The following is a 25,734-nucleotide window of genomic DNA, read 5'->3' as shown; positions in this document are numbered from 1 at the left end:
TACTGTTCGCAGAACTACAAGTTAAAATTTTTTCCCTGAGCTCCTCAACAAACATGTTTGCCGAACATGTATGTCGAACATTTGTTCAGTGTGGACACGGCTTTAGAAATATCTTGTTTGGTGACGTGTCCACACGTGCCACGGGCAAACATTGTTTGTCAAACATAATAAAATTTGCCCAAACTTTTTCATCAAGCATGTTTGTCGAACATTTGTTCAGTGTGGACACGGCTTTAGAGGAGGCTGTGGTTTATAACTGCGCGATGTCTTATCTGTTTACAGAACTACTAGTAATTCACTTCAAATTTGCTGAGTTTGTTGGTTGTTTAGAAATATAATTAACTTTACCAGAATATGTTATCTCAATTATGAAAATGTGTTTCCCGGTATTAAATTATGAGAAAATAATTATTTCTATTGATGAATGAACTAAAATATACTTCTTTGAGATAGAATAATATTGAGCATTATATTATAAGAATCAACAATAAATATTAGGTCAGATATAAGGGATCACAACTGTCTAATAAAGATGACGTTGAAAACGGAAAAGTGACAAACATATTCTCCTACGGAATCCACTGACTAAAACGTGAATCAAGATTCATCAAACTTTTCTACTAGGCTTTTTATTTTGTCAAAATTGTCTACATTTGATAAATTATTTGCAATTGTGGAACCATGACTTAGAAGGAGAAATGTTCATCTATTGAATTTTAAATACGAAATACGATATATGAGACTGCATCGTACTCAACAATTCTATTAAATATTTGATTAATAAAGTATGAAGCATTTTAAATACAAGAAAAACTATCTGTAATTGATAAAAGTATTTAATAAAATTAAGGAGGAAAATTACACTTATATAAAACTTGAAATATTAATAACATTCTGTGAAATGTGTTTCACAATCTACTGTAAGGGCCAAGCCACAAAGAGCGTTTTTCAGCCTACTTCCCGAATCAACTGATTCCCGAACGCCAACCTAATCAGTCAATCGAATGTGATTCTGATTGTTGGTGATATTGTAGTTTTTTCGACTCGACTATTCGGCATTAGTAGATGAAATAAAAAAATCCAATATATACTGTATTATTAATCACTAATTTGATAATTGAGTTGTTTAAACTTCTTTCAAGAGAAATTCATCGATATTGGAAGAAAATATTTACTAAAATTGTATAATTCTGCTTCTATTGTCCACCTTACATTTTGCACATTTCAAAATAATAATTTGAATCACTTATTGTTCGCTAATTGATCGCTTCTTACTTTATAAACTTCGGATAAAATTTTAATAATCAACGGGTGAGAAAATTTTCCCTGCGTAGAATCAAAGAATTCTTGTAACTTTCCATGAGCATTATCTCTTTTTTCGTATTCAAATGCTTGAATAACCATATCTAATCTATCCAGTTCTTTAACGAATTTAGCTTCTGCTGTCTCTTGAGCTTCATACTCCTGAAACAAAATTAATTTAAATTAATGATACAATATTAGTGCCATGAGCTGGTCTATTGAAATGTGCTCGTTGCAATGTTCCTTGATAAATTTATTTTAAAGTTTTATTTCTGCCAACTTCTTGAAACTTAAGCTAAGCTCTAGCCGGTGTGCTCCCCCTGTTATCTCAGTTATTATTGAAGATATCGACTCAATTTTTTTTAAAATGAAACAGGAAGACAAAACAAAGCGCGCTAGCCTATTTTTAGACAATTTAGTTAGATTTTAATATTAGAAATAGCTGTTTCAAAACTAACCTTATTTTGAAGAAAGGACGATTCTAAATATATTATTACCTCAACTATTTTTGAAGGTATCAACTCAATTTTTTTTTTGATGAAAGAAGAAGGAAAATAGGTGTTGCTTCTATGAATTTTATTTTGAAAAACTAATTAAAACATTAAAAAAAAACAGTTTGAATTTCTGAAGTTAGACTCAACAATGAAGAATGAGGTTATGATATTATTTTGGGGAGTTTTTCATTAAATTAACATTAAGTTTCTAAAGCTGACCCTGAAACAGAACAGAAATTGGTAATTTTTGGTTTATGTGACTAACAATTGTATCTCACAATATATATTTGAACTACCGCCTATACAGAGTAGCCAACATAAAATATTGCACAGAAATGAAGAAAACACTGATTCAATTTATTACCAACAACATTTATTATACATGAATATGATATGATTATTACAAACATTCGCATTATAATTTCTAAAATTTAGAATCGTCCTTTCTTCAGAATAAGGTCAGTTTTGAAACAGCTATTTATAATATTAAAACTGAATCAAATGGTATAAAAATATGCTAGCGCGCTTTTGTTTGTCTTCCTCTTTCATTTAAAAAAAAATTGAGTCGATATCTTCAATAATAACTGAGATAACAGGGGGAGCACACCGGCTAGAGCTTAGCCTGAAACTTATATTAATTTTGTAGTAGATGTAAACTCAGTGAAAGCAAAATGAGTTCTTGTTTTTCTCTTGGTAATTTTTCTGTAATTCCTAATTTATAAGATGTCTTTCAAACTAACCTTCCGAGCACATTGTATGATTTTTCATGCATTAACGATAATTCTGGATTTTTGGTATGGTGTTTCTTTATTATTAGTATGATAAGGTTTTATCGTTTGTCATGTTCGAGCTCTGTAATATGCTTGAAGTGTTTCCTATTACATATTTCTCAGTTAGCCAAAATGCTTTCAAGTCATTATATTTTCCCTTCTCATATTAGAATTAGTTATGTTAGGATAAATTTATACAGGGCTACCCAGGATTCATATAAAAGGAAATCGATGTCTTATCCAACACAAGTTTTGGCCCGACTGTCCAGTACAGTTTAATCACCAAAACACCTCAATATATATATATAGCACATAACAGAAGACACTTTAAAGTTTGTAATATAAATTAAAACAGGAGACACAATATAAATAGATTGAAAAACACTTAAAAACTTACATTAGAAATGGGGGAAATTTTCGGAGACTGTGTCTCCTTTCTAAACCGAGAAGACTGAGTCTTCTTATTTTCAATCTATTTATATCGTGTCTCCTGTTTTAATATATATATGGGACTACATACGAACAAGGAGAATGGAAGTTGGAGGAGAAAGTATAACTAAAAGATCAGAGATTCTCTATAATAACCCAGACCTTGCGGGTAAAATAAAATGTAGGATAATTCCTTATGCTGGGCATGTATTGGGAAAAGTCAAAATTGAAGAGTGTTGGCGCCCAACCCCCGAGGGAGGCAACCTCGAGGAAGACCCAGACAGAGATGGTGACAAGTCAAGTCCAATATAGAGTGTTGGAGCTACAGAGGGAGATGCTTAGGATAGATCCACCTGGATGCGACCAAATTTCAACTTGGACATTGATAGCTCTGGCAGTAAGTAAGTTATGAATATTCATAAAATTCCTGATCAAAATTCAAAATAGCACCATCAATATTCTTTGAAAAATATCCATTTAAAACCTATTATTGAATATGAACAATTGCAAAGAACTTTTACAAGTTGCAGTACTCCAAATATTAACTGTTACTTTTACCTCTTTCAAGGATACAATGATAACAAAAATTAGTACCGTTCCTTGAAAATTGAATTGCTATTTTCCTTAAACTGCAACCATTATTGTAATATTAGCAACTATTAAGTAAGTAAACTCGTTTGGATTCATTCATATTTACTAAAACCAGACAAACAAGGATCAACAAAGGCCATCAGATCATACTAGTGGCGCCCTTTACAATCAGTTGCTGGTACTCTTGTATGTAAACTCATGCAAATTATATTGAAGAATGTTTGAAAATTACAACACCAATTCACAAATGTCTGGCACAATAGTCAAGTGCTTGACTGTAGTTGTTAGATATCAAAACAGTTTCAAATTAGTAAAACCTATCCTATGGTAATTTCATTCTATACTGCATAATTGTATTTTCAGTATTATTTTTGATAATGATTAATTTCATTAGTAGGCAAAAACGCGTAAGGAAGTATCTCTAAATAATGTAACATTCTAAGAGGAAGTTGAGTCTACTTCGGCGTGAATTACAAAGGATAGACATAAATAATCAATTCATAGAAAGGAGATACGACAATAACATTAAGTTTGTGCCTGTGTGAGTACAAGAGTGATGACTCTGTTCCGTTTTTCACTGTTCGACTCGAAAGTCACATATCCTGGTTTACAAGGCTTACATTTAAACTGAATCAGGTAATGTGATTCGGCCTTACTTCACTATAACAGGCGCATGTTTGTTTACATCGTCTCTTGCCTCCCAGAATCGGATATAACAATTGTTATTTTGACAGAAGAAGAAAAATAGATAAGTATGAATAATCCCCATTTTTGTGTTAGGTAATTTCGGGATGCTCTCAATATATTTGAATAAAATATTATTGGATCTGACAACTCTTTCAACTCTTACTTTCTAAAACGTTTTGTATAGGCCTATATATTTTTTCAAAATGTATCCTTCTTATAACATTATTTGCTAACTTGGGATTGAGTTTAAAGGAGACAATGATGAATATTCAAGTCTTAAATTAAGATGATATACCTGGAAAAATGTGACGGAAAAGTTTGAAGGCGCGTAAAAATTCATTTTGAAGAGATAAATATGAACGAATATTATGATATGCTTTTATGCAGTATTTTATCAAAATTTTTGGTCAAAAGTGATCAACATGCAAACAAATTCGGACGGTAAAATGAAGTGAACAATAATTACAACTACCTGCCGAACTGATTTTTTGGAATTTAGATCTCTTAAAAATTTCTGATAGTTTGTTCAACTACTACTATAGGAGACGAACATATGGAAAATGCTCATTTAATGAAATTACAAATTGTAGCCGATCCCTTGATCTACATAATGTATCAGCGAGTAATCAAAAGATGTATTCATAGCTACCATACATAAAAATGCCGTATCCTGATAAAGGCATTAAGCTGTATTCCCACACACCAGTGACAGTGAAAATATTATTTCCAAGAGTTCTGATTGGACTGTTCCCACTCAGCACGGCCTAGCGAGTATGAATAATCTCATTTGAACTTATGAGAGTAATATTCTCACTGTAGCAGTCACTGGCGTATGGGAATCCAGCTTTAATTGGAAGCAGATCAGCACTCACCTCAAATAACTTCTTCATCGACTCTCCAGCCGCTCCAGTCATCTCAGACAACTTTTGCATTGCTTCAGTTTCTCGTTTGTGTTTCTCTTCGACTGGAACACCACAGTGAGGAGTTATATCTCCAACAATGCATTCTGCCATGTCATGTACTAGAGACAGTTGAATACACCTGCAAAAACAATTTCAACTCAAAGTTCCACTCGGATGAATTTTATCTAACACAATGATAGATATATCATAGTTTTGTTCATGTGTATTTGTAAAGAGTAAAAAAGAGTTATTACTATTAGTGGGACTAATATATCTGGGTAAAGAATGAAAAATCCAATAGAATCAAGTTTTATTAACGCTAAAACCAAGCTGCAGGTTCGCTTGTCTTCGCTCTATCCAAGCACCTATTAGTGCCTATGAATATTGTGTACTCAGTCCCCCCTGACCTGAATAATCAAATCCAACAATATTGTTATAAATCGAAAAAGTATTACACACATAAATTCCTATTATAATTCATAGATTTATCATTGTATAATGAATGACTGAATCCTTTTATCATTGAAATGATGAATCTTTGTATAACAAAAGCAAAAAAGTGAAGACAAAGACTTTAAGTTACACAAGGTCTTTAAATTTACCAATAATAAAATGATAAAAAATGAGACAAGAAATAAGAAAAAAGTTAATAAATACGCAACCTTACAGACACGCCAAAAAAGCCACCTCACTTGATCTAACCCCGAATCAAACATTTCCATCCATGCTAGAAGGAAGATCATTCAACAGCCTCAAACCCGTCACAGTCAATATATTCTTCATCTCAAGTTTTAGAGTTTGGCAAAATTTTGATAGAAAAATGTATGAATTATATGGATAGGTTATATCAGAAATTACTAGTTGAAAAAATACTTTTTTTATATTAGATAATCACCTATTCTTGTTGAGATTGCCAAAACTGCTATCACTATCTAGAAGAAAACACATCACAGCCATACGATACATATGACCCGCTATAGTCTCTGGATTTTCCACCTTCTCCATAACCCAGCCAGTTCTTTTCACATGCTGCAACCATAAATAAATTCAACAGAACATAATAAATGTTGATTACGTTCATTATTATTTTAAAGAGAATAATGATTATCATAGTTCAAGTAGTTTAATAAATATAAGTCCGTGTGAAACTATAAAAACAACAAGTTGACAAAATCATCATCGATTTTCTTTGCATTGTTGCTTTTGTCAATAATAGTAACAGACAGTCTAGTAATAAGTCGTTTTATATTAGGTAGTCTACAACAACTCCTAGGCGCATGCTGTTTACAGCTTTAAGGACTATAGTCTGTGCAATCCTTATCAACATAATAAAAATCTGAGTACCCTTTTTCGAATTGTTTACTCAAAACATGTTTCAGCTATGATGCCAAAAAAGGTACTTGGATTTTTATATTTTTATCTGTATTTCTATTCAAGAGTAGCCTTAATAAAAAACAATCAGAGAATAATTATTTGTACAGACAAATGGAAAAAATATTGTACTATACCTTTAGTTGCCCCATGAGTTCCAAAAAGTTTAGAAGCTTACTTCCTTCAATGCTCTCCATTATACCTGGAATTGAAAACTTCCAATGAGTGTTATGGAACTTTTCTACAACTCATCAATAATTTGCATTAAAAAATAAAAGAAGGATAATACACAATAGTAATGATTAATTATATGCAAATGAGGAATTTTATGTATGAGATAGAGCACCAAATTTGTACCAGAAGATGACAGCGGTTAGTTTAAAAAGAGTCTGCAGGCAGAAGAAGAGGCTGGCAATGCAGAAAAATATTGAAAGAATAGAAGAGCTTTTTCCAAGAAATGAGACTAGCAAGTATGAAGTATGTAACTAACTCATAGGATGTAGAAATAAGAGTGGAGCATTTTAGAGGAATACAAGACCCTATTAAGATGAACAGAGCATTTTAATGAGCATTTTTGTGCCAGGATAACTGCAATGTGGAAATAGAGGTGCAGGAGCAGGCTGTGAATGTTAGATGGGATGGGGATTAAATATGAAATAGTTGTATATCATAAAATTAGGAGTTTCGAGTGGATCAGATGCTGGCTTTATGATTCAGAGGCCCGGGTTCAAATCCCGGCCCGGGCAAGATATTTATATCGGGCCACTCCCGTGTTTCGGATGGACACGTAGGCCGTCGGTCCCGGCTGCCTAAAAAGCAGTCGTTAGGTCATGTCAGAGGCCCTGAAATTGATCAGTTGCGACCTGAAAACTCTGACACCAGACCCGAGCCAGCCAGATCACTCGATATTATCATAAAATTACATGGGAAATATTAGTGAACTGGACTGATGTTTATTTAAAATGGTTATATGCATTGCCATTATGAATGGATTTCAGTATCTAGCCGTAATAGACAATAGTCCAATCTATTCATTAACTGAGTAGACTGATGAACCTTACCTTACCTTATAGTCTACCTTATACGCGGGATTTTACAGTCTTCCCGGCCGTTTCCCGCACTCAAAACGCCATCTGCCTCTATCTCTCCATACGTCTTGTTGGATGCCCCTGCTCTGCATGGCCTCTTCTATGTTTTGCTGCCAAACCGTTCGTGGTCGTCCTCGTTTCCTCCTCTCAGCCGGAATCCACTCTTATACCTTCTTTGGTATGCGACTGGGGCTCATTCTTCTGAGATGTCCGTACCACTGGAGTTGTTTCTCTCCACCTCATTCACCACTGACCTGTCCAATTTCATTTTCTCCCTTATAACCTCATTTCTCACCTTATCTCTCAAGGTTAGCTGGCAACATCTTCTCCAGTAATTCATCTCCATAGCCAATAATCTTTGTTTTAGTCTCTTGGTTAATGTCCGTACTTCCGCCCCATAAGTTACACAGCTCATCACAATATTGTTTTGAAAACCTGTTTCTTCACTCTTTCAGATATATCATCCATATTTACCATATAACATATATTATATACCATATTTATCATACCATATATTGTGATTTCTCTTCACTGATTTCCAGGCCCCATTTTTTATACTCCTCTATGAGTAGCCTTGTCATATATATATGACATATCCTCTTCACCTTCAGCTAGGAGGACCTGGTCATCTGCAAATAGTAGGGTATATATATTTTCTTCATTCAGTAGTACACCCATACTTCTATACTTGCGTGACCACACCTCCAAGGCTTGGCTTACGTATATCTTGAAAAGCGTGGGTGAGATGGGGCAACCTTGTCTAAGGCCTTTATTTACAGTAAACTCTTCTGACAGCTGGTTTCCAATCTTTATCCTGCTACTGCTATCCTTGTAAAGAGTTTCTTGATGAGGGGAGTACTAATTCTCGCTTTTTTTAGAGCTTCCCATATCTTATTCACTGGAACACTATCATAGGCCTTTTTCAGATCCAAAAAAAAACATGAAGTTTTCTTCCTCTCTGTAATTTTTTCTCCATTAGATGTTTGATACAGAAGAGGTTATCGGTGCATGATCGACCAGCACGGAAACCACTTTGCTCTACTGATGAACCAATGTTATATTTTTTATTCTGATATCACCAGTCTAAGACGAAGACATTAAGTAGGCCTACCTATAGAGTGAGTAAAATTGAGGATTCGAAAAGTTGATTGCGTTAACGCAATTCTTATCAAGTCAGCTGATAACAACTGTAAAGCAGCCTGGGATATTATAAAGCTAGGACGTTGCCAGTTGCCAATACACAAGAAAGGGAGTCTAGTAATCCTGCAAACTTCAGGCGAATCTCCATTGTTCCAGTCTTTTCGAAGGTAATCGAGACGGAGATGAAGATGCAGTTGAACAAATTCTTCGAAGGAAACAACCTGCTGTCCTCTTTACAATACAGTTTCAGGAATGGTCGATCCACTACAAGCACTCTACTCACATTGACAGACAGTATCCGGTGTGCCTTTGAGGCTGGCGATTTCCTTGCCCTCACACTATGTGACCTCAGTGAAGCCTTTGACTTACAAAATACTGTTAAAAAAACTTGAGAGATACTGATTTAGGTGGCAAAGTGGCATCTTACCTTAAAGGCAGAAAGCAAGGAGTCCAGCTGAGTGGTGCCACTTCAAAATTGAAAACTGTGGAGCATGGATTACCACAAGGATTAGCCCTAGGCCCACTGCTGTTCATATTGCTTATGAACGACTTCACGAGCAGGCTGGGTGCAGTACTTTGCGGTTGACACCACCTTGTTATCCAGAGGCAACACCATCGAACAGGTGAGAGAAAGGTCAGCCATTCTTATTGAGAAGGCCAAGCTATGGTTTCTTGTAAACGAATTGAAGCTCAATGAAGATAAAACTAGCATCCTAGTCTGCTCATTGAAAAGCCAAACAGTTGCCGAAGAACCAGTGAAGCTGCTAGGTTTCTGGATAGACAGGAGGTTGAGCTGGAACCATCATGTTCAACAGGTGTGCAGGAAACTTTCAAGAGTATTATACCTCCTCAGAAAACTGATAAACCTGGTTGACCACAGCAGCCTCATCATGGCCTACTTTTCCAGAGTCACATTAACTATAGGTTACTGCTGTGGGGTTGGAATACTCACTGTGTACAGTCAGTATGTACTATGACTGTGCTCACTTATGTGCATAAAGGAAAACCAGGATCTGTTTCACAGAAGAGGTGGTACTCGTATACATGCATACAATACCAGACATATGCTGCCTCATTATTGGAGATACCTCGCAGCAGACTGGCTGGAACTTGCAACAGCTTCCCAACACAGGCTATAACATTTTTTGACAGTCCTTCTCAAGGAGATACAAGGCAAACCAAACTCCAGGTTCTACACAATTGTGAAGAACAAACTTACTGAAAAACCACTCTACTTGTTATGGGAGTTGAGGGAGGAGTCTCTTTCTTGCAGATCTAGCACCTCCACAAAAATAATACGGTACTGTATCCATGCAGTTTTTCTAAATGTATGTGACAGAAGTTTTTTGATACTACCTTACCTATATGGAGTCCTTGGCAACGACTTCAAATATTCAAGTAAGTAACGGCGGAGGCACGGCAGCCGGTCGATTTACTTTCAATCTTCATTTGTAGGACCATCAACCAGCCAGATGAGCTGGGTAGGTGATCACGTCAAAAATACAATTTCACACAGAAGTTTTTGACAACACTGTCACGTCAAGAAATGAAACATAATTGCATAGATGGCTAAACACGGTGATGGCCACTAAATGTCAACTGTAGACTCCTGAAAAAATTCACTCAAGGAGTAGTATGGTCTGGCACGCAGCCAGGACTTGAGTCTCCTCTTAAACTCACTGTCACTCAAATGACGCACAGATGGAGGTAGCATATTAAACATTTTAATAGCGATATTGGGATAACAGTTCTGAGCCTTACTTAGCCTACATCGAGGAACATTGACTTCGAGAGCATTTCGAAGTGAGTAGGCACTCTGAAACCCCCTCAAATTCACTGTCAGATTGGTATTCCTAATACCAACCAGGGAAGCAAAGATGAACTGGCTAAAAACTGTGAGAATCCCGAGTCTGGCGAAGAGTGGCCTTCAGTGCTCCAGATGACCACTGGATGACAATATCCGAACTGCCTTCTTCTGCAGCAGAAGAGTACTCTCACAATGTGAAGAGTGTCCCCACAGCAGTATTCCATAGATAATGTGGCTATGGAACAGTGAATAATAGGCCATAATCAAATGTTCCTCAGTCAGCAAGCACCTCAGTTTTCTCAACAGGTAGATCACACGAGACAATCTTCTGCATACAGCATCCACATGAGCACTCCATGTTAACTTTGGATCGATGTTAAATCCCAGAAGCTTCACCGGTTCATTCAATGAATGATTGAAGTGGTTTCTCTGTGTCTTGCCGACGTTGAGCAACAGCTTGTTCTCCTGAAACCAGCGTTCTGCACCAGCAAAGGACTCCTCCAACTCAAGGGTGGCAGCTGCAGGCGAGGATCCTCTCCCAACAAGGGTTGTGTCATCCGCAAACAGCAGCTCACTTCCGCCGACTCTCAAATCGTTCATATGCAGGATGAACAGGACCGGCCCCAGGAGAGAGCCCTGCGGTACCCCATGCCGTACATGCAGCTCGCCAGATGATGCACCCTGAACATTCACTATCTGCCTTATGTCAGAAAGATAGGACTTGAAAGTGTCAGCAACAATGTCCGTTATACCATACTGACTCAACTTTCCAAGGAGAAGCTCATGAGACACACAGTCAAAAGCACGTGACAGGTCACACAGTCTCACTGCTACAGAATCTCCACTCTCGAATGCATCAATGACTTCGTTGATCAGGGCCAGCAGGGCGGTTTGTGTGGACTTGGACTTTCTAAAGCCATGTTGTCTATCAGACAGCAAACTATTCCTCTCAAGATGGTCCATTAGCTGATCCTTCATGGCAACCTCTAAGATTTTTCCGAGTAAGGGGGTAACAGTAATTGGTCGGAAGTTATTCTTGTCCTTCTCATCTCCCCTTTTGTAAATAGGTACAGTTTTACCCAAATTCAAACAATTTGGAAAGTAGCCCAGTTTAAGACATTGACTAAAGACACTGGCAAGATGAGGTGCCAACTCATCAACCACTGATTTCAAGAAAGCCACAGTAAATCCATAGATGTCCTGAGAAGGTGAAATTTTAAAAGCAGTCACAATTTTCAATACATCATTCTTCGAGACTCTCCTCCATACATAAAAAAGCGGGTTGCGCTTCTAAGTCTCCAACACCATTTGGCTGAGTCACTGGAATCTGTTGAAGAATGGCCTCCACGGAGTTCAGATAGTGACTGTTCATAACATCTGGACTGAAATCACATTGAGGCTGTGTAGACGCTCTGCACGTGTTAATAAGCTTCCAGGCCGATTTACATGGGTTCTGAGAGTCAAATATAGCATCAGCATTTTTCCTCTTAACTGCTTGGTCCACCTCCTGATTGCTTCCGTGCCCTTAAATACCTGCTAAATGCTACTTCTTTAGCCATCCTGTCCTGAGTCAACTCATAGTTCTGGTACAGAAGAGATACAGCAAACTTGAACACGTTCAATTCATGTGAGAACCAGTCTCCAACATTTTTCCTTCTAGTTCTCCTGGTTTGGGCATGAGAGCTCATCCGGCCACTTCTTGACTTGACTGGAAAAATAGAATCAAAAACACTGATAATTTCACAGAAAAATTTATCAATTTTTTCAGTGGACAACTGGTCATCATGTAAAATGGGCACAATCTTACTTTTAAAAATTTGAATGAAATGATGAACAACACCTAGATTGATTTTTCTGAAACAGAGCTCATAATCAGCATGCCAATCAGTGGCTTTCACGACCTGAGTACCAACAAGCCGTTTCACAACAATGGCAAGATGATCCGCAACCTGGGGATTTACCACATTGACTTCAAAAGCACCACACCTTAAATTAGTTGCAACATTGTCGATGCAATTTGGACCTCTAGTTGGGAGTCTATTGCAAAAATATAGGTTGATACTCCGGAGCAAATTTTCAAGTCTGTACTGCGCTGGTAGACTGTGATTGAAATGAATATTAAAATCACCACCCACAATAATCTGCAAAACAATAGTACTGTGGTGAGTCAGAGCTATGCCAGTAATTTCAATTACGCTCTCCCTACAAAAAGCTTGTAGATTTAACTCTTTGAAATTCAGTTCCTTATTGACGTAGATAGCAACACCACCATGACCATGCACTGTGCGGCAGAAAGAGTTAGCCAATACCAAATCATCTATGGAGCTGTAGAATGGAATCTCCTCAGACTTCTCACTGCTCACTTATGCACAAAATACTAATAGCATAAGAACAAACAAACAAGATTAAACTTCGTGCGCAGGCACTGGACATTAATATAGCCAATACTCAACTTGACATTTGTTTTCACTTCTATGAGTTTAGCCGTTGATCTGGACAACTTTCTCCGAAAAAACGCACGTTTATTGCTTGTCTTTGGAAAACGGTAGTCGCAAATTAGCACACCCTCCGGCCACAATTCAGGATTCCAGAGAACGGACTTGTCTTCTTCAGATATTGACAATTTGAATGATTTGTAATGTGTAAACTTTGAAGGTACCTCCTAACACATTACATTACTTTTACAATGGGCCATGGCAAAATCCTTAATATCATTAATACCAACCTTAGGATCAATCCTAGAAACGAACAAGTAATTCAACTTATTATCCTTTGAGCTAACAAATGGGCAATTGACTTTAGTAGTGCCAACAACACGGCTACTTAACTTCTTAATTTCCTTCAAGCTATCTATACTGGTTGGTTTCCGTTTTGTTTCTTTCGGCTTTTTACTCCTACTAGCAACAATGCTCCATTCCAGCACAGGATCAGTTTCAACAATAGGATCAGCAGGGCTCTTACTCATTTTTAAATTAACCTTAGTTACTTTATGCTGAATACTGGCACAGTTTTCATTAATTAATTGATCATTGTTTACAGATTGACCATCCATCGACGTTTGAACATGTAAATCTACACTATTGCTCGTAGTATTTTCTGTTGAGGTTAAATTATTATCTTTCAAAGAAAGATTTTGTTTCTCAATTTTTTCAACACGCTTACACAGATGAACATAATTTTTACTAATTTTTGACAGTTCGTCCAAAATAACATTCAAACTAACATTTACAGGGATTTCAGGTTCACGATTTTCCTGTACAGTCACACAGCTTGCATGCTTAGATAAGATTACGCTTACCTGGCCAATACACGACGAACAATACCACAAAACTATGTCACTTAAATCCCGAATTTTACGATATTCGGTTGTCGAAATACCTATTAACACATTTTGTATTATACCAGTTCGCACACAATCCACAAATCCTTTGGTGCTACCTTCGTTGGTCTTTTGATCTCTACTATTTAAAAGAAAATATGAATAAAGTTTCCAATTGTAAAGTAACATTTTGAAAAAAATTATAAAATGATAAACTTTTCTCAAGTTGTCTGAAGGGGTGGCTTAAGTTACGGTACTATTCATACGTAGGCCTACCGAATCTAAACTACCGTATTCTTGAAGATATTGACTTATTTTTTTTAATGGAAGAAGAAGAAAACTGAGAGTCTGTAGATTAAAATCTATTCATTACTTCATTAGTAATAATTAGTCACTTTTACCTTAAAGGGGGCCCCAACAAGCGCAAAAATGATTATAGTACGGTACGGTAGTATAATTATTGTGAATGAGCTAAATAAATGTAATCCAGATTTGATATCTGATTATATCAATTACGGTACTAAACTTTCAAAAAATTAAATGAGATTACCTATACCAGAACAACTATGGTAATCAATGTATGGGTCCTGCTTTACGCAGTACTGAAAAACCAACATGAACTGAACAGTTACTGATGTGAAGACTGAAGACTGAAGAGCAAAGCAAGAGTTGAAGAGGAAGAGTAGTGTAGTGAACACAAGACGTTCTTGTCAAGAACAACTAGAACAAGAACAAGAACATGAAAAATTGAGGTTAGTCACACTGGCGCGTTAAGAGAGGCGAGGTTCGCTGTGGAACTGCTCCTTCCTACTGCGCAAGCGTAGTATCACATTCGTTGAAGCAGTTTGTGCTACTCGGAAAAATAACTGTTACTTTGTTTTCGTGAACCAGTGAACGAATGAGCCCGTAGGCGGTAGGTCTACAGTCGGCAGCCATTGAGTGAACACGTGCAGTTATCACATCTGAGAAATCATCTCATTTTAATTGTGGTTTATGCAAAAAAAAATTGTCCACTAATTATAATTTACAGCGTCATCTTCAAAATGTTCATAAGAGTAATAGGCCTGCGAAAGAAAGAGCAATAGCCATCAATTGATGAATTTACTTTTGCTTCTGAAAAAGTTATTTGGTAGGATGAAGTTATTGAAGTAGAGAGTAGTAGTATTGATGATAAGATATAGTTGAGTTGTTGACAATTTTTAAGACTAGTGACCCCCTAGGTTTGTAGAACTCGCTTATGAATAGCTGTATTTTGATCTTTAAAATCCGCAACTTTTAATTATTAAGAGTTGGTGGAAATTATGGAAACAGCTCAAAAACAAAAACCGCACATTATCTTGAAACGTTTCAGTTTGTTGATGTAAAAGTTGTAAATTATGTTGCAAATTGAGCAACTGAGATCATGTGTTAGCATCTGTGTAATAGCTCTTAGCCAATACCAAATCATCTATGGAGCTGTAGAATGGAATCTCCTCAGACTTCTCACTGCTCACTTATGCACAAAATACTAATAGCATAAGAACAAACAAACAAGATTAAACTTCGTGCGCAGGCACTGGACATTAATATAGCCAATACTCAACTTGACATTTGTTTTCACTTCTATGAGTTTAGCCGTTGATCTGGACAACTTTCTCCGAAAAAACGCACGTTTATTGCTTGTCTTTGGAAAACGGTAGTCGCAAATTAGCACACCCTCCGGCCACAATTCAGGATTCCAGAGAACGGACTTGTCTTCTTCAGATATTGACAATTTGAATGATTTGTAATGTGTAAACTTTGAAGGTACCTCCTAACACATTACATTACTTTTACAATGGGCCATGGCAAAATCCTTAATATCATTAATACCAACCTTAGGATCAATCCTAGAAACGAACAAGTAATTCAACTTATTATCCTTTGAGCTAACAAATGGGCAATTGACTTTAGTAGTGCCAACAACACGGCTACTTAACTTCTTAATTTCCTTCAAGCTATCTATACTGGTTGGTTTCCGTTTTGTTTCTTTCGGCTTTTTACTCCTACTAGCAACAACGCTCCATTCCAGCACAGGATCAGTTTCAACAATAGGATCAGCAGGGCTCTTACTCATTTTTAAATTAACCTTAGTTACTTTATGCTGAATACTGGCACAGTTTTCATTAATTAATTGATCATTGTTTACAGATTGACCATCCATCGACGTTTGAACATGTAAATCTACACTATTGCTCGTAGTATTTTCTGTTGAGGTTAAATTATTATCTTTCAAAGAAAGATTTTGTTTCTCAATTTTTTCAACACGCTTACACAGATGAACATAATTTTCACTAATTTTTGACAGTTCGTCCAAAATAACATTCAAACTAACATTTACAGGGATTTCAGGTTCACGATTTTCCTGTACAGTCACACAGCTTGCATGCTTAGATAAGATTACGCTTACCTGGCCAATACACGTCGAACAATACCACAAAACTATGTCACTTAAATCCCGAATTTTACGATATTCGGTTGTCGAAATATTAACACATTTTGTATTATACCAGTTCGCACACAATCCACAAATCCTTTGGTGCTACCTTCGTTGGTCTTTTGATCTCTACTATTTAAAAGAAAATATGAATAAAGTTTCCAATTGTAAAGTAACATTTTGAAAAAAATTATAAAATGATAAACTTTTCTCAAGTTGTCTGAAGGGGTGGCTTAAGTTACGGTACTATTCATACGTAGGCCTACCGAATCTAAACTACCGTATTCTTGAAGATATTGACTTATTTTTTTTAATGGAAGAAGAAGAAAACTGAGAGTCTGTAGATTAAAATCTATTCATTACTTCATTAGTAATAATTAGTCACTTTTACCTTAAAGGGGGCCCCAACAAGCGCAAAAATGATTATAGTACGGTACGGTAGTATAATTATTGTGAATGAGCTAAATAAATGTAATCCAGATTTGATATCTGATTATATCAATTACGGTACTAAACTTTCAAAAAATTAAATGAGATTACCTATACCAGAACAACTATGGTAATCAATGTATGGGTCCTGCTTTACGCAGTACTGAAAAACCAACATGAACTGAACTACTGAACTACTGATGTGAAGACTGAAGAGCAAAGCAAGAGTTGAAGAGGAAGAGTAGTGTAGTGAACACAAGACGTTCTTGTCAAGAACAACTAGAACAAGAACAAGAACATGAAAAATTGAGGTTAGTCACACTGGCGCGTTAAGAGAGGCGAGGTTCGCTGTGGAACTGCTCCTTCCTACTGCGCAAGCGTAGTATCACATTCGTTGAAGCAGTTTGTGCTACTCGGAAAAATAACTGTTACTTTGTTTTCGTGAACCAGTGAACGAATGAGCCCGTAGGCGGTAGGTCTACAGTCGGCAGCCATTGAGTGAACACGTGCAGTTATCACATCTGAGAAATCATCTCATTTTAATTGTGGTTTATGCAAAAAACAATTGTCCACTAATTATAATTTACAGCGTCATCTTCAAAATGTTCATAAGAGTAATAGGCCTGCGAAAGAAAGAGCAATAGCCATCAATTGATGAATTTACTTTTGCTTCTGAAAAAGTTATTTGGTAGGATGAAGTTATTGAAGTAGAGAGTAGTAGTATTGATGATAAGATATAGTTGAGTTGTTGACAATTTTTAAGACTAGTGACCCCCTAGGTTTGTAGAACTCGCTTATGAATAGCTGTATTTTGATCTTTAAAATCCGCAACTTTTAATTATTAAGAGTTGGTGGAAATTATGGAAACAGCTCAAAAACAAAAACCGCACATTATCTTGAAACGTTTCAGTTTGTTGATGTAAAAGTTGTAAATTATGTTGCAAATTGAGCAACTGAGATCATGTGTTAGCATCTGTGTAATAGCTCCTAAATAGCCTCAGCTGATGTTATGAATCAATGAAATAGTTATTTGTGCAACTAGTGCGCAAAGTGACAGTTTGCTGCACCGAAAGAAACGTTTATGCCCGAGCCATAGGCGAGGGCGGAATGGTTTCTTGAGTGCAGCAGAGGAACTTTGCGCACGTATTTCACATTAAGTTTTTCCTACAGTTACCATTGAATATGAAAAGTGGGTAATTATGGGTAAAATTGCCTGAAATGCATCAAACGTTTTTCTGTGTAATTTTATTATTGATAAAAACCTTAATTTATTGTCAAATAGAATAGAAATGTTGTCCTTGGTTATAATATCTAATACTAATAATTTGCGTGTTGTGCTTCGTTGCACCTCTGCTCACTATAGCAGCCCAGTCACTGTTACCAACTTCATTTTGATTTTGCTGCACTGTTGCTCCATATAACCTACTAAGTATTTTGCATTGCCATGTTGCAAATCTGGAGTGCAGAAACATTTTTCCCACACTAGAGCGGAAAAGTGATTCTTTGCGTTCTGTAATCAGTGCAGCAATGGCCACTTTTCAACATCACTGTAGGAAAAAACTTTAGTAATTGCATGCAATGAATTCTTCAGCGGACTAAATCACAACAAATTGTTTTCTTCACAATCATTCACATGTTCACAACCATTTGACTGGCCTAGAGGTTATGTTACTAGTTTTGATTTTGACATAAAGAGGTTATGTTGTGTTTTAGTGCATTGTCGAATCAGTTGCAGTCTTAGACCAGTTATAAAATAGATACGGCTCATTGTATATTGGGTAAGAAAATATCTAGAGGCATTTTTATGTTATGTAGATTAAGAAATATTGTTAGCATTGATGTGTTGGTAGCTGTATATTATGCTTACATTCAGTCACACCTGTTGTATTGTATTTTGGCGTGGGAGAGAGATACCAATATGAAGAAACTTTTTGTTGTACAAAAAAGGGCCATAAGGATCATTTGTAAAGTAGATAGTAAAGCACATTGTCGACCTCTGTTTAAAAAACTTAATATTATGACTGTTTATGCTTTGTATGTGTTTGAATGTCTGATGTATACCAGAAAAAATCTTTCAATCTTACCAGTGGCGGCCCATCAGGGGAAGCAAGGGAAGCCAGGCTTCCTCTGATATTCGGTCATATTTCCCTAATATTTTATTGCTGTTAGGCCTATTATTCAGCTCATTCTCAACTTAGGTATATTAATTGTTGGTATGAATAATTCATAATTAATAAGATTTCACAAAGTAGGAAAGAATGTAGAAAAAAGCTTTAAATGGTGGTGGGAAGCATGATGGTATATAGAACGCATCGCATAGCAAAGAAGGCATATAGATAGCCAAAGGAAGCCCGCTTGAACGCTGAGTCCGACAGGAATAGAATAGTACAGTGAAAAACGCGGTTGCCATGAGAACGCATATAGAATATAGGCAGACACATACAGTTCTAGAGGAAGCATGGCTCGAGTTTGAGTCCGTCTGCATGCGCATCACAAACTATGACGAAGAAGAAGGCAGACCTCAGTTTGTTTTGCTACAGAGAATAATAATTTATAGAATATTAGGCCTAATAATTAAATAAATGGAAATAAATGAATAACTAAAAAGTATATAATTAAAAAAAATTGGGATAAATAAGTATATCATCAATAATTATAAGTAAAAATATTTAGTTTAATTTTATCTTTAGTGCACTAAACAGCAAGCAGCAGGAATACCAACATCTACAAGAGCTCACGTGTATGCTGTTTTGTTGAAGAGGTTATGTGTAGTGTTCAGTTTTACTGCTGTATCGTGCGTGCCTTTTTGAAAGTTATTTTTAAGAATGTATAAATGTTTTCAGTGACATGAGTTGAAAGTGAAAAGTTTAATTATGGAACCATCAGTAGATTTAGTGAATATTCTTCTTGAAACGCCATTTAGTAGGTGGAAAGAAAGTGACAAGAAAGACTTGTTAATGAATTGTGAACCACCCAAACCTATATTGACTTTCCACAAGTCATCTGGCCTCCCAGGTAGAAAGCATAGTAGGAATTTTCGGGCATCCTGGTATGGAGATCATCAATGGTTATGTGGGAGTTCATCCAATAATTGTTTATACTGTTGGTCCTGTCTCCTAATGGGCACTAAAAAGGAATTTAGAATAGCACAGGCTTTGGCTAATGCTACACGGTCCTTCCAGAGACATGAGGCATCTCTTGAGCATGTTAGAAACTCTGTAAGTTTTAAGGATTTAAATGATAATTTCAACCGAATAGCAGATGCTCTTCATGAAAATGTTCGACTCTTTATTGCAAATTTTAATAAAAATGTTCAAATGAATACGAATTTCATGCATTTGCCAATCAATGCTGTATTATTTTTGGCAAAACAGGAGCTCGCATTTCGAGGACATGATGAGAAGGATTCTTCTGATAATAGAGGAAATTTCAAGGAACTTTTAACTCTTCTCATCAATACAAGCTCTACTGAAATGAAAAATCATTACGAAAAAATAAAAACAGTGTTTTCAGCGAACTCAAAAACTATTCAAAATGAATTGATTCAATGTATCTCTACCCATCTTGGTGAAATAATATCTCAAGACATTCAAGATGCTGATTTTTTTTCATTAATTGTAGATGATACAACTGATGTAAATACCATTTCACAAAGCTCTATAATTATTTGATATGTGTGTAAAGATGGGGCTGTAGTAGAAAGATTCTTGGGATTTTTTGATGTGAGCTCAGACAAAACGGCTCAAGCATTATTTGAAGTAATTGAAAGGGTTTTGAAAGACTACCAGGAATACCAACATCTACAAGAGCTCACGTGTATGCTGTTTTGTTGAAGAGGTTATGTTTAGTGTTCAGTTTTACTGCTGTAAAATTAAACAAGTGGCTCCTCAAGCAATTTTTGTGCATTGCCTAGCTCATAGGTTAAATCTTATTATAAAACAGAGCACAAGCTCACTTGTTGAATGTAGAATTTTTTTGCAAATTTGAGTGGCATTCCATCATTTTTTCATCTCTCTTCAAAACGATCTTGTGTAGCAGACTCAATCATAGCTAAAAGAATTCCTACTGCAAGTGATACTCGCTGGTCTTCACATAGCAAAGTTTTATCAGTTGTTGTGGAAGAATGGGACGGACTGAAAAAATATTCTATGAACTAATTAATGATTCAGCATCGGATGTGAAAACGATTAGGCAGGCCGAAGGGTTTCTCAGTAAAATGAACAACTTCAATTTTACTTTTTCAGCCTTAGCTTTCAAGGTCATTTTTGGATTGTGTGATATACTGTTTAATGTATTACAAAAGAAATCACTAGACATCAACTTTTGTATTTCACAAATTAAACAAACCCAGCACTTGATTTCAAAAAAGAGAAGTACTGAAAGTTTTGAATTTTTTTTCAAATGTGCTGCAAAAAAAAACAAAACTGGAAGTAAGAAGAAATTCAAATGAGGAGCAAGTCAGTCATAATTGTAAAATGATTTTCTTTGAAATACTAGAGGTAATTATCATGGATATGAACACACGTTTCAATGATGTTGAAAAACTGTTATTTGTTTCGCTATGTGATAGTTCTAAATTTGAAACATTCTACCAATCATTTCCTGAAGATACTTTTGAGTCATTAAAAGTTACCCACGGTTCTGTATTTGATCATAATCAGCTTAAAAATGAACTCATTTACATATATTCAGATAGTAGATACAGGAACATGGGAGTTGAACAAATTATTCAACTATTGAACAGAAGTGAAATGACAGATGTCTTCAAAGAAGTGTACAGGCTGTTATGTTTAATTGTGAGCATCCCGTCAACTAGGTGCTCAGCTGAACGAAGTTTCTCAGCTCTAAAAAGAATTAAAACTTACTTAAGAAACTCTACAACACAAGAGAGACTCAATGGTCTTGCTCTTATGTCCATCGAGAAGAAACTCCTCAATGATTTAATTACAACAACGCCTTTCCATGAAGACATAATAGACAAATTTGAACACAAGAGAGACTCAATAGTCTTGCTCTTATGTCCATCGAGAAGAAACTCCTCAACGATTTAATTACAACAACGCCTTTCCATGAAGACATAATAGACAAATTTGCAGCCTTGAAGGACCGCCGAATCGACCTCATTTTCAAAAAATAAGATTCTTCATGAATTATGTGAGTAGCCTGAATTCTCTATTACATTATGCTTTATTTGGATTGGTTGTTGAGGTTTCAATTTTATATTATGTGTGCTTTTAAATTCCTCCTGTATTACAGCCCTTTAAATTCCCAAGTAACCAGTTCAATGAATGTATTACACTCGCATTCAGCATCATGAAAAATATATAATTATAAAAATAAGGGGAAAACTGTTTATTATAAATATTGTAGGAAGATATCTTATTTTTGGAACATTATTGGCTTTGGGCTTCCCCTACTTTGAAATCCATGAGCCGCCACTGCATCTTACCCATAAATAGTATTTATGGGTATTAACGTTTAGTAATATTCACAGTCATTTTACAAGACAAGCAGGAGCACTTAGATTATCACAGTGCAATTACCATTTAACTTTAGAAAGTTTTGTTGAATTTGGAAAGAGGTTATTTAATAAACTGCCTGCTCATATTAAAGAATGTGATATTAATAGTTTTAAGTTTTCTGTTAAAAAGATTCTAATTGACTGCTGTCCATATGGTTATGAGGATTTGTGGTGATGTCTGTGTATTTTCTTACTGTGATATACCTGTTTTGAAAATGTTTATTATATTATATGAAGTTTGCTTATCTTTGTCTTTGTTATTTGTAATTTTTTATTTGAATAATGAAATTAACGTTTTGGTAGAGAGTTAGTGGGGAGGATATTTTTAATATTCTTTCCGAAGAATGGACATTGATATGTCCAAACCTCCACTAATTTATGTAGATGCATAACAATATAATTATTATCTATAGTTATTATATTACAAATTGCTTTTTCATATCATATACAGTTCAATAATTATTTTCTTAGTCTATATCATGTAAATTCATCTACAATTTTGCTGTATTGTAAGCTATTGTATATAAGTGTATAAGCCAGTATATACTGTAATCTACATAAATAAAGTACTCAATCAATCAGCTTCTTCTTTTGTAAGAAAACAAAATAAGGATTTCACTGGCTGCTGGCTCACAGCTTGTCAGCTGAATAATTTCAGGTTTGCCACACAAACAAAAAATTTTCACAACTTAATCATTTTTCAAGATACAACAACATTTTATGTACCAATCTGTTCAAAATTTAATGGCGGATAGAATGAAGCGTGTTGCAGAAAAACAACACGAGTGGCCACGGGTCGTTTTTCTACCCAGCTCCTCAATTTATACACATGAATATTGTAAGTTGTAACTGTAATATTATCCTTAGTTATGATGTAAGTGAACTCATTGCAGCATGACAATTAATTAGTTTTGTAGGCTACCGTACCTTATTATTTTCAAAACACATCATAGCCTTGAAGCCAAAATCACATAACACATTATAACTTAACTGATATAGTTTTTGCCTGTAGCTAGAAATAACCTAAAAACACCATGAATCTGAAATATAGTGAGGTCCACTTTATTTGGCAGTGGATAAAGATAGGAGAATAGCGATGCTGATTCTCTCCATCAATTAATTATACTTCTAAACCATCAAAAACATAATTGGCATCGTTGTTTACCTAGATAAGAGTGGTACCACCAGCTTTGTCGAATAATAGACAAGGATAGCAAAACCAAAGTTGAAAAAATACTGTCATTATAACGTGGACCTCACTATAGACACAATCTGAAAGTTTTCCATACGATGCGTGACGTCAAGATGGGTGGATTTGGCTGTAAATGTTAGCTTCAGAGGCTAGACTTCCCAGCGTGTCTATTCTATAACTGGTCTAAGGTTGCAGTTCCAATGAATGCCAGTCACAGCTCAGTAACAGTTATCACAGTGAACGGAACTGCTCCAACAAATACGTTATCAGCGCATGCGCATACTTCTTTAAGCTAGAGGAGCATTTCTCCAGCGAGTCGCGCGTTTGTAGAGCGACCCAAATGTGAAAAAGTGCAGCAATCACAAAGTAGAAGTGGTAGCGCATAGGAGCGCAGCGTAGAGTAGCGTATACTTGAGGAACAAAATAGTTTGTTTTTCTCGGAGCGTATTCGAGCGTATAACCTCATTATGATGATCGCAATAACTCTGGCGGGAGCATTTAAACACTGTGTGGTAATCAAGTACATTGAAAATGAGTAAATTTTTTATGAAATAAGAAATATTTTGGAAATAATATAATATGCTCATTCATTTTTCAAAATACTGATTAAATAACATTGAATAGTACTGATTAAAGAACTTATTTTATAAGGTATAATTTTCAGATGGAATAAATTGGAAGTTGCATTATTGTTCAAATTCTAATTAATGAATAATTATTATTAAACGAAAATCTCAATTAAATGCTGTAAATCACCCCGAAGACTTCTGCTACTGCAAATATTGACAACAGGGTAAACAGCTAGATGGAAATTCGATGAGTGCTACTATATAAAAATTATTTGTCAGCCCGGAACAAGTATAATGTTCACTTATTACTTATAAGTTAATAAGTTATAATAGTTATAATTATTGTAGTTATTATATTATGAATAATCACTCATCACTTGAGGTAGCATCAATATTATGAGGTATAATCTTCCTTTCAGTATAAGGTATAACTTTCTCAGCATAAAATTTTTCTAACAAACTATAGTTGAAGAAATGTAGACATACAGAGTTATTGGAAATCATGGAGAGAGCTTAACATGATTTCTTTTACAAGGGTAATTTGATATAAATGAGAACATTGAAAATCTGAATAAAATATCAAATTTTATCATTTAAAGAATTAACAAACACTAAACTTATAGTAACATCTACTTATATATTTGAAACTATTAAAAGAGAAGTCTGATCTGTGAAATTTCCAATGTAGCTTACCTACTCATTCATTTTATTTTTGTATAATTGATCTTCCTTATATTTCTATTTTCCATCTATCCATGGATAAATTCATAGGTTTTCATTATTGCTTGCAGACCCAGAGTATTGAACTCTCGGCAAGTATTATTCTTTACTCCTAATTCATGGATTAGTCCTGATAATAGATAGTAATATATTCCAAGTTTCTGTCAAAAATTATTGTTCAATAATAATTAATTATTAGATAGCCTACTCAATAATATTGTTAACTTATTATTCTCATCTTGTTGAACAATGTGATCTTGTTATCTTCTTGCTTATAGCTTGTAAATTGGATTGAATTTGAATTTTGCTGCCTTTACGCTACGCTGCGCTTTCTGTGTGTTTTTGAATACGCTACTCTATAAGGGTCGCCTGAATTGGGAATATCTGGAACTCAAAATATCTTGCAGCTGGCCGGAATTGGAAATATATGGAACTCCGAATATGTTGACAGGCGGAACTCCGAATATCGTGCAGGCCGGCGGAACTCAAAATATCTTGTCAGCTGGTGGAATTGAAAGTATGTGGAATTGGAAATATATCGAACTCATAGTATCGATCGTTATTAGCGAGACTGTGTAAATGTGTGATGAAACAAATTTATCGCAAAACAAATAGGGTTCTATAGTGAGGTCCACGTTATAATGACTATTAAATCAACTTTGGTTTTGCTATCCTTGTCTATCATTCGACAAAGCCGGTGGTATTATCCTTTTCTAGGTCCACAACGATGCCAATTATGTTTATGACAGTGTAGAAATATTATTAATTAATGCAGAGAATCGGCATCACTATTCTTCTATCTTTATCCACTGCCATTATAACGTGGACCTCACTATATATAGTTAACCTAGAATAAATTCATCAACAGTCGTCAGTCTTGTTAATCAAATGCTGCCATTAGGTGGACCTCATAGTACCAGAGTTATTATATTTATATTGAGTTACCAT

General features: G+C 35.5%; 1 protein-coding gene across 8 annotated transcripts; it reads right to left on the bottom strand.

The window, feature by feature from the left end:
• Window positions 1-818: 818 nt before the first annotated feature.
• On the bottom strand, window positions 819-17,017 carry LOC111047187 (5'-deoxynucleotidase HDDC2). 8 transcript variants are annotated; one of them, XM_039439589.1, is made up of 5 exons: window positions 16,747-17,017; window positions 6,684-6,748; window positions 6,071-6,204; window positions 5,146-5,314; window positions 819-1,464 (listed from the first exon to the last, which is right to left on the bottom strand). In XM_039439589.1, exons 2-5 carry the CDS (start codon window positions 6,741-6,743, stop codon window positions 1,243-1,245), a joined length of 585 nt encoding a protein of 194 aa, XP_039295523.1. In that variant the 5' UTR covers window positions 6,744-6,748; window positions 16,747-17,017; the 3' UTR covers window positions 819-1,242. The 8 variants fall into 8 exon arrangements, with proteins under 8 accessions (XP_039295523.1, XP_039295492.1, XP_039295529.1 ...); XM_039439558.1 differs by having other exon boundaries at window positions 16,896-17,014; XM_039439595.1 differs by lacking the exon at window positions 16,747-17,017 and adding an exon at window positions 16,329-16,452.
• Between the last annotated feature and the right edge of the window lie 8,717 nt (window positions 17,018-25,734).

Source organism: Nilaparvata lugens, chromosome 1 (assembly GCF_014356525.2).
Source record: "Nilaparvata lugens isolate BPH chromosome 1, ASM1435652v1, whole genome shotgun sequence".
Taxonomy (NCBI): domain Eukaryota; kingdom Metazoa; phylum Arthropoda; class Insecta; order Hemiptera; family Delphacidae; genus Nilaparvata; species Nilaparvata lugens.
This window is presented reverse-complemented; position numbering and strand designations above follow the sequence as displayed.

Bases quoted from the DNA above. Each gene is read 5' to 3' on its own strand.
- LOC111047187 (XM_039439558.1), bottom strand. From the start codon at position 16,962: ATGTTGGTTTTTCAGTACTGCGTAAAGCAGGACCCATACATTGATTAC. The intron at 5,315-6,070 runs GTGATTATCTAA...TTGTTTTTGCAG, and splicing joins GGCAATCTCAACAAGAATAG to GTGTATTCAACTGTCTCTAG. The intron at 1,465-5,145 runs GTGAGTGCTGAT...ATTTTGTTTCAG, and splicing joins CGATGAAGAAGTTATTTGAG to GAGTATGAAGCTCAAGAGAC.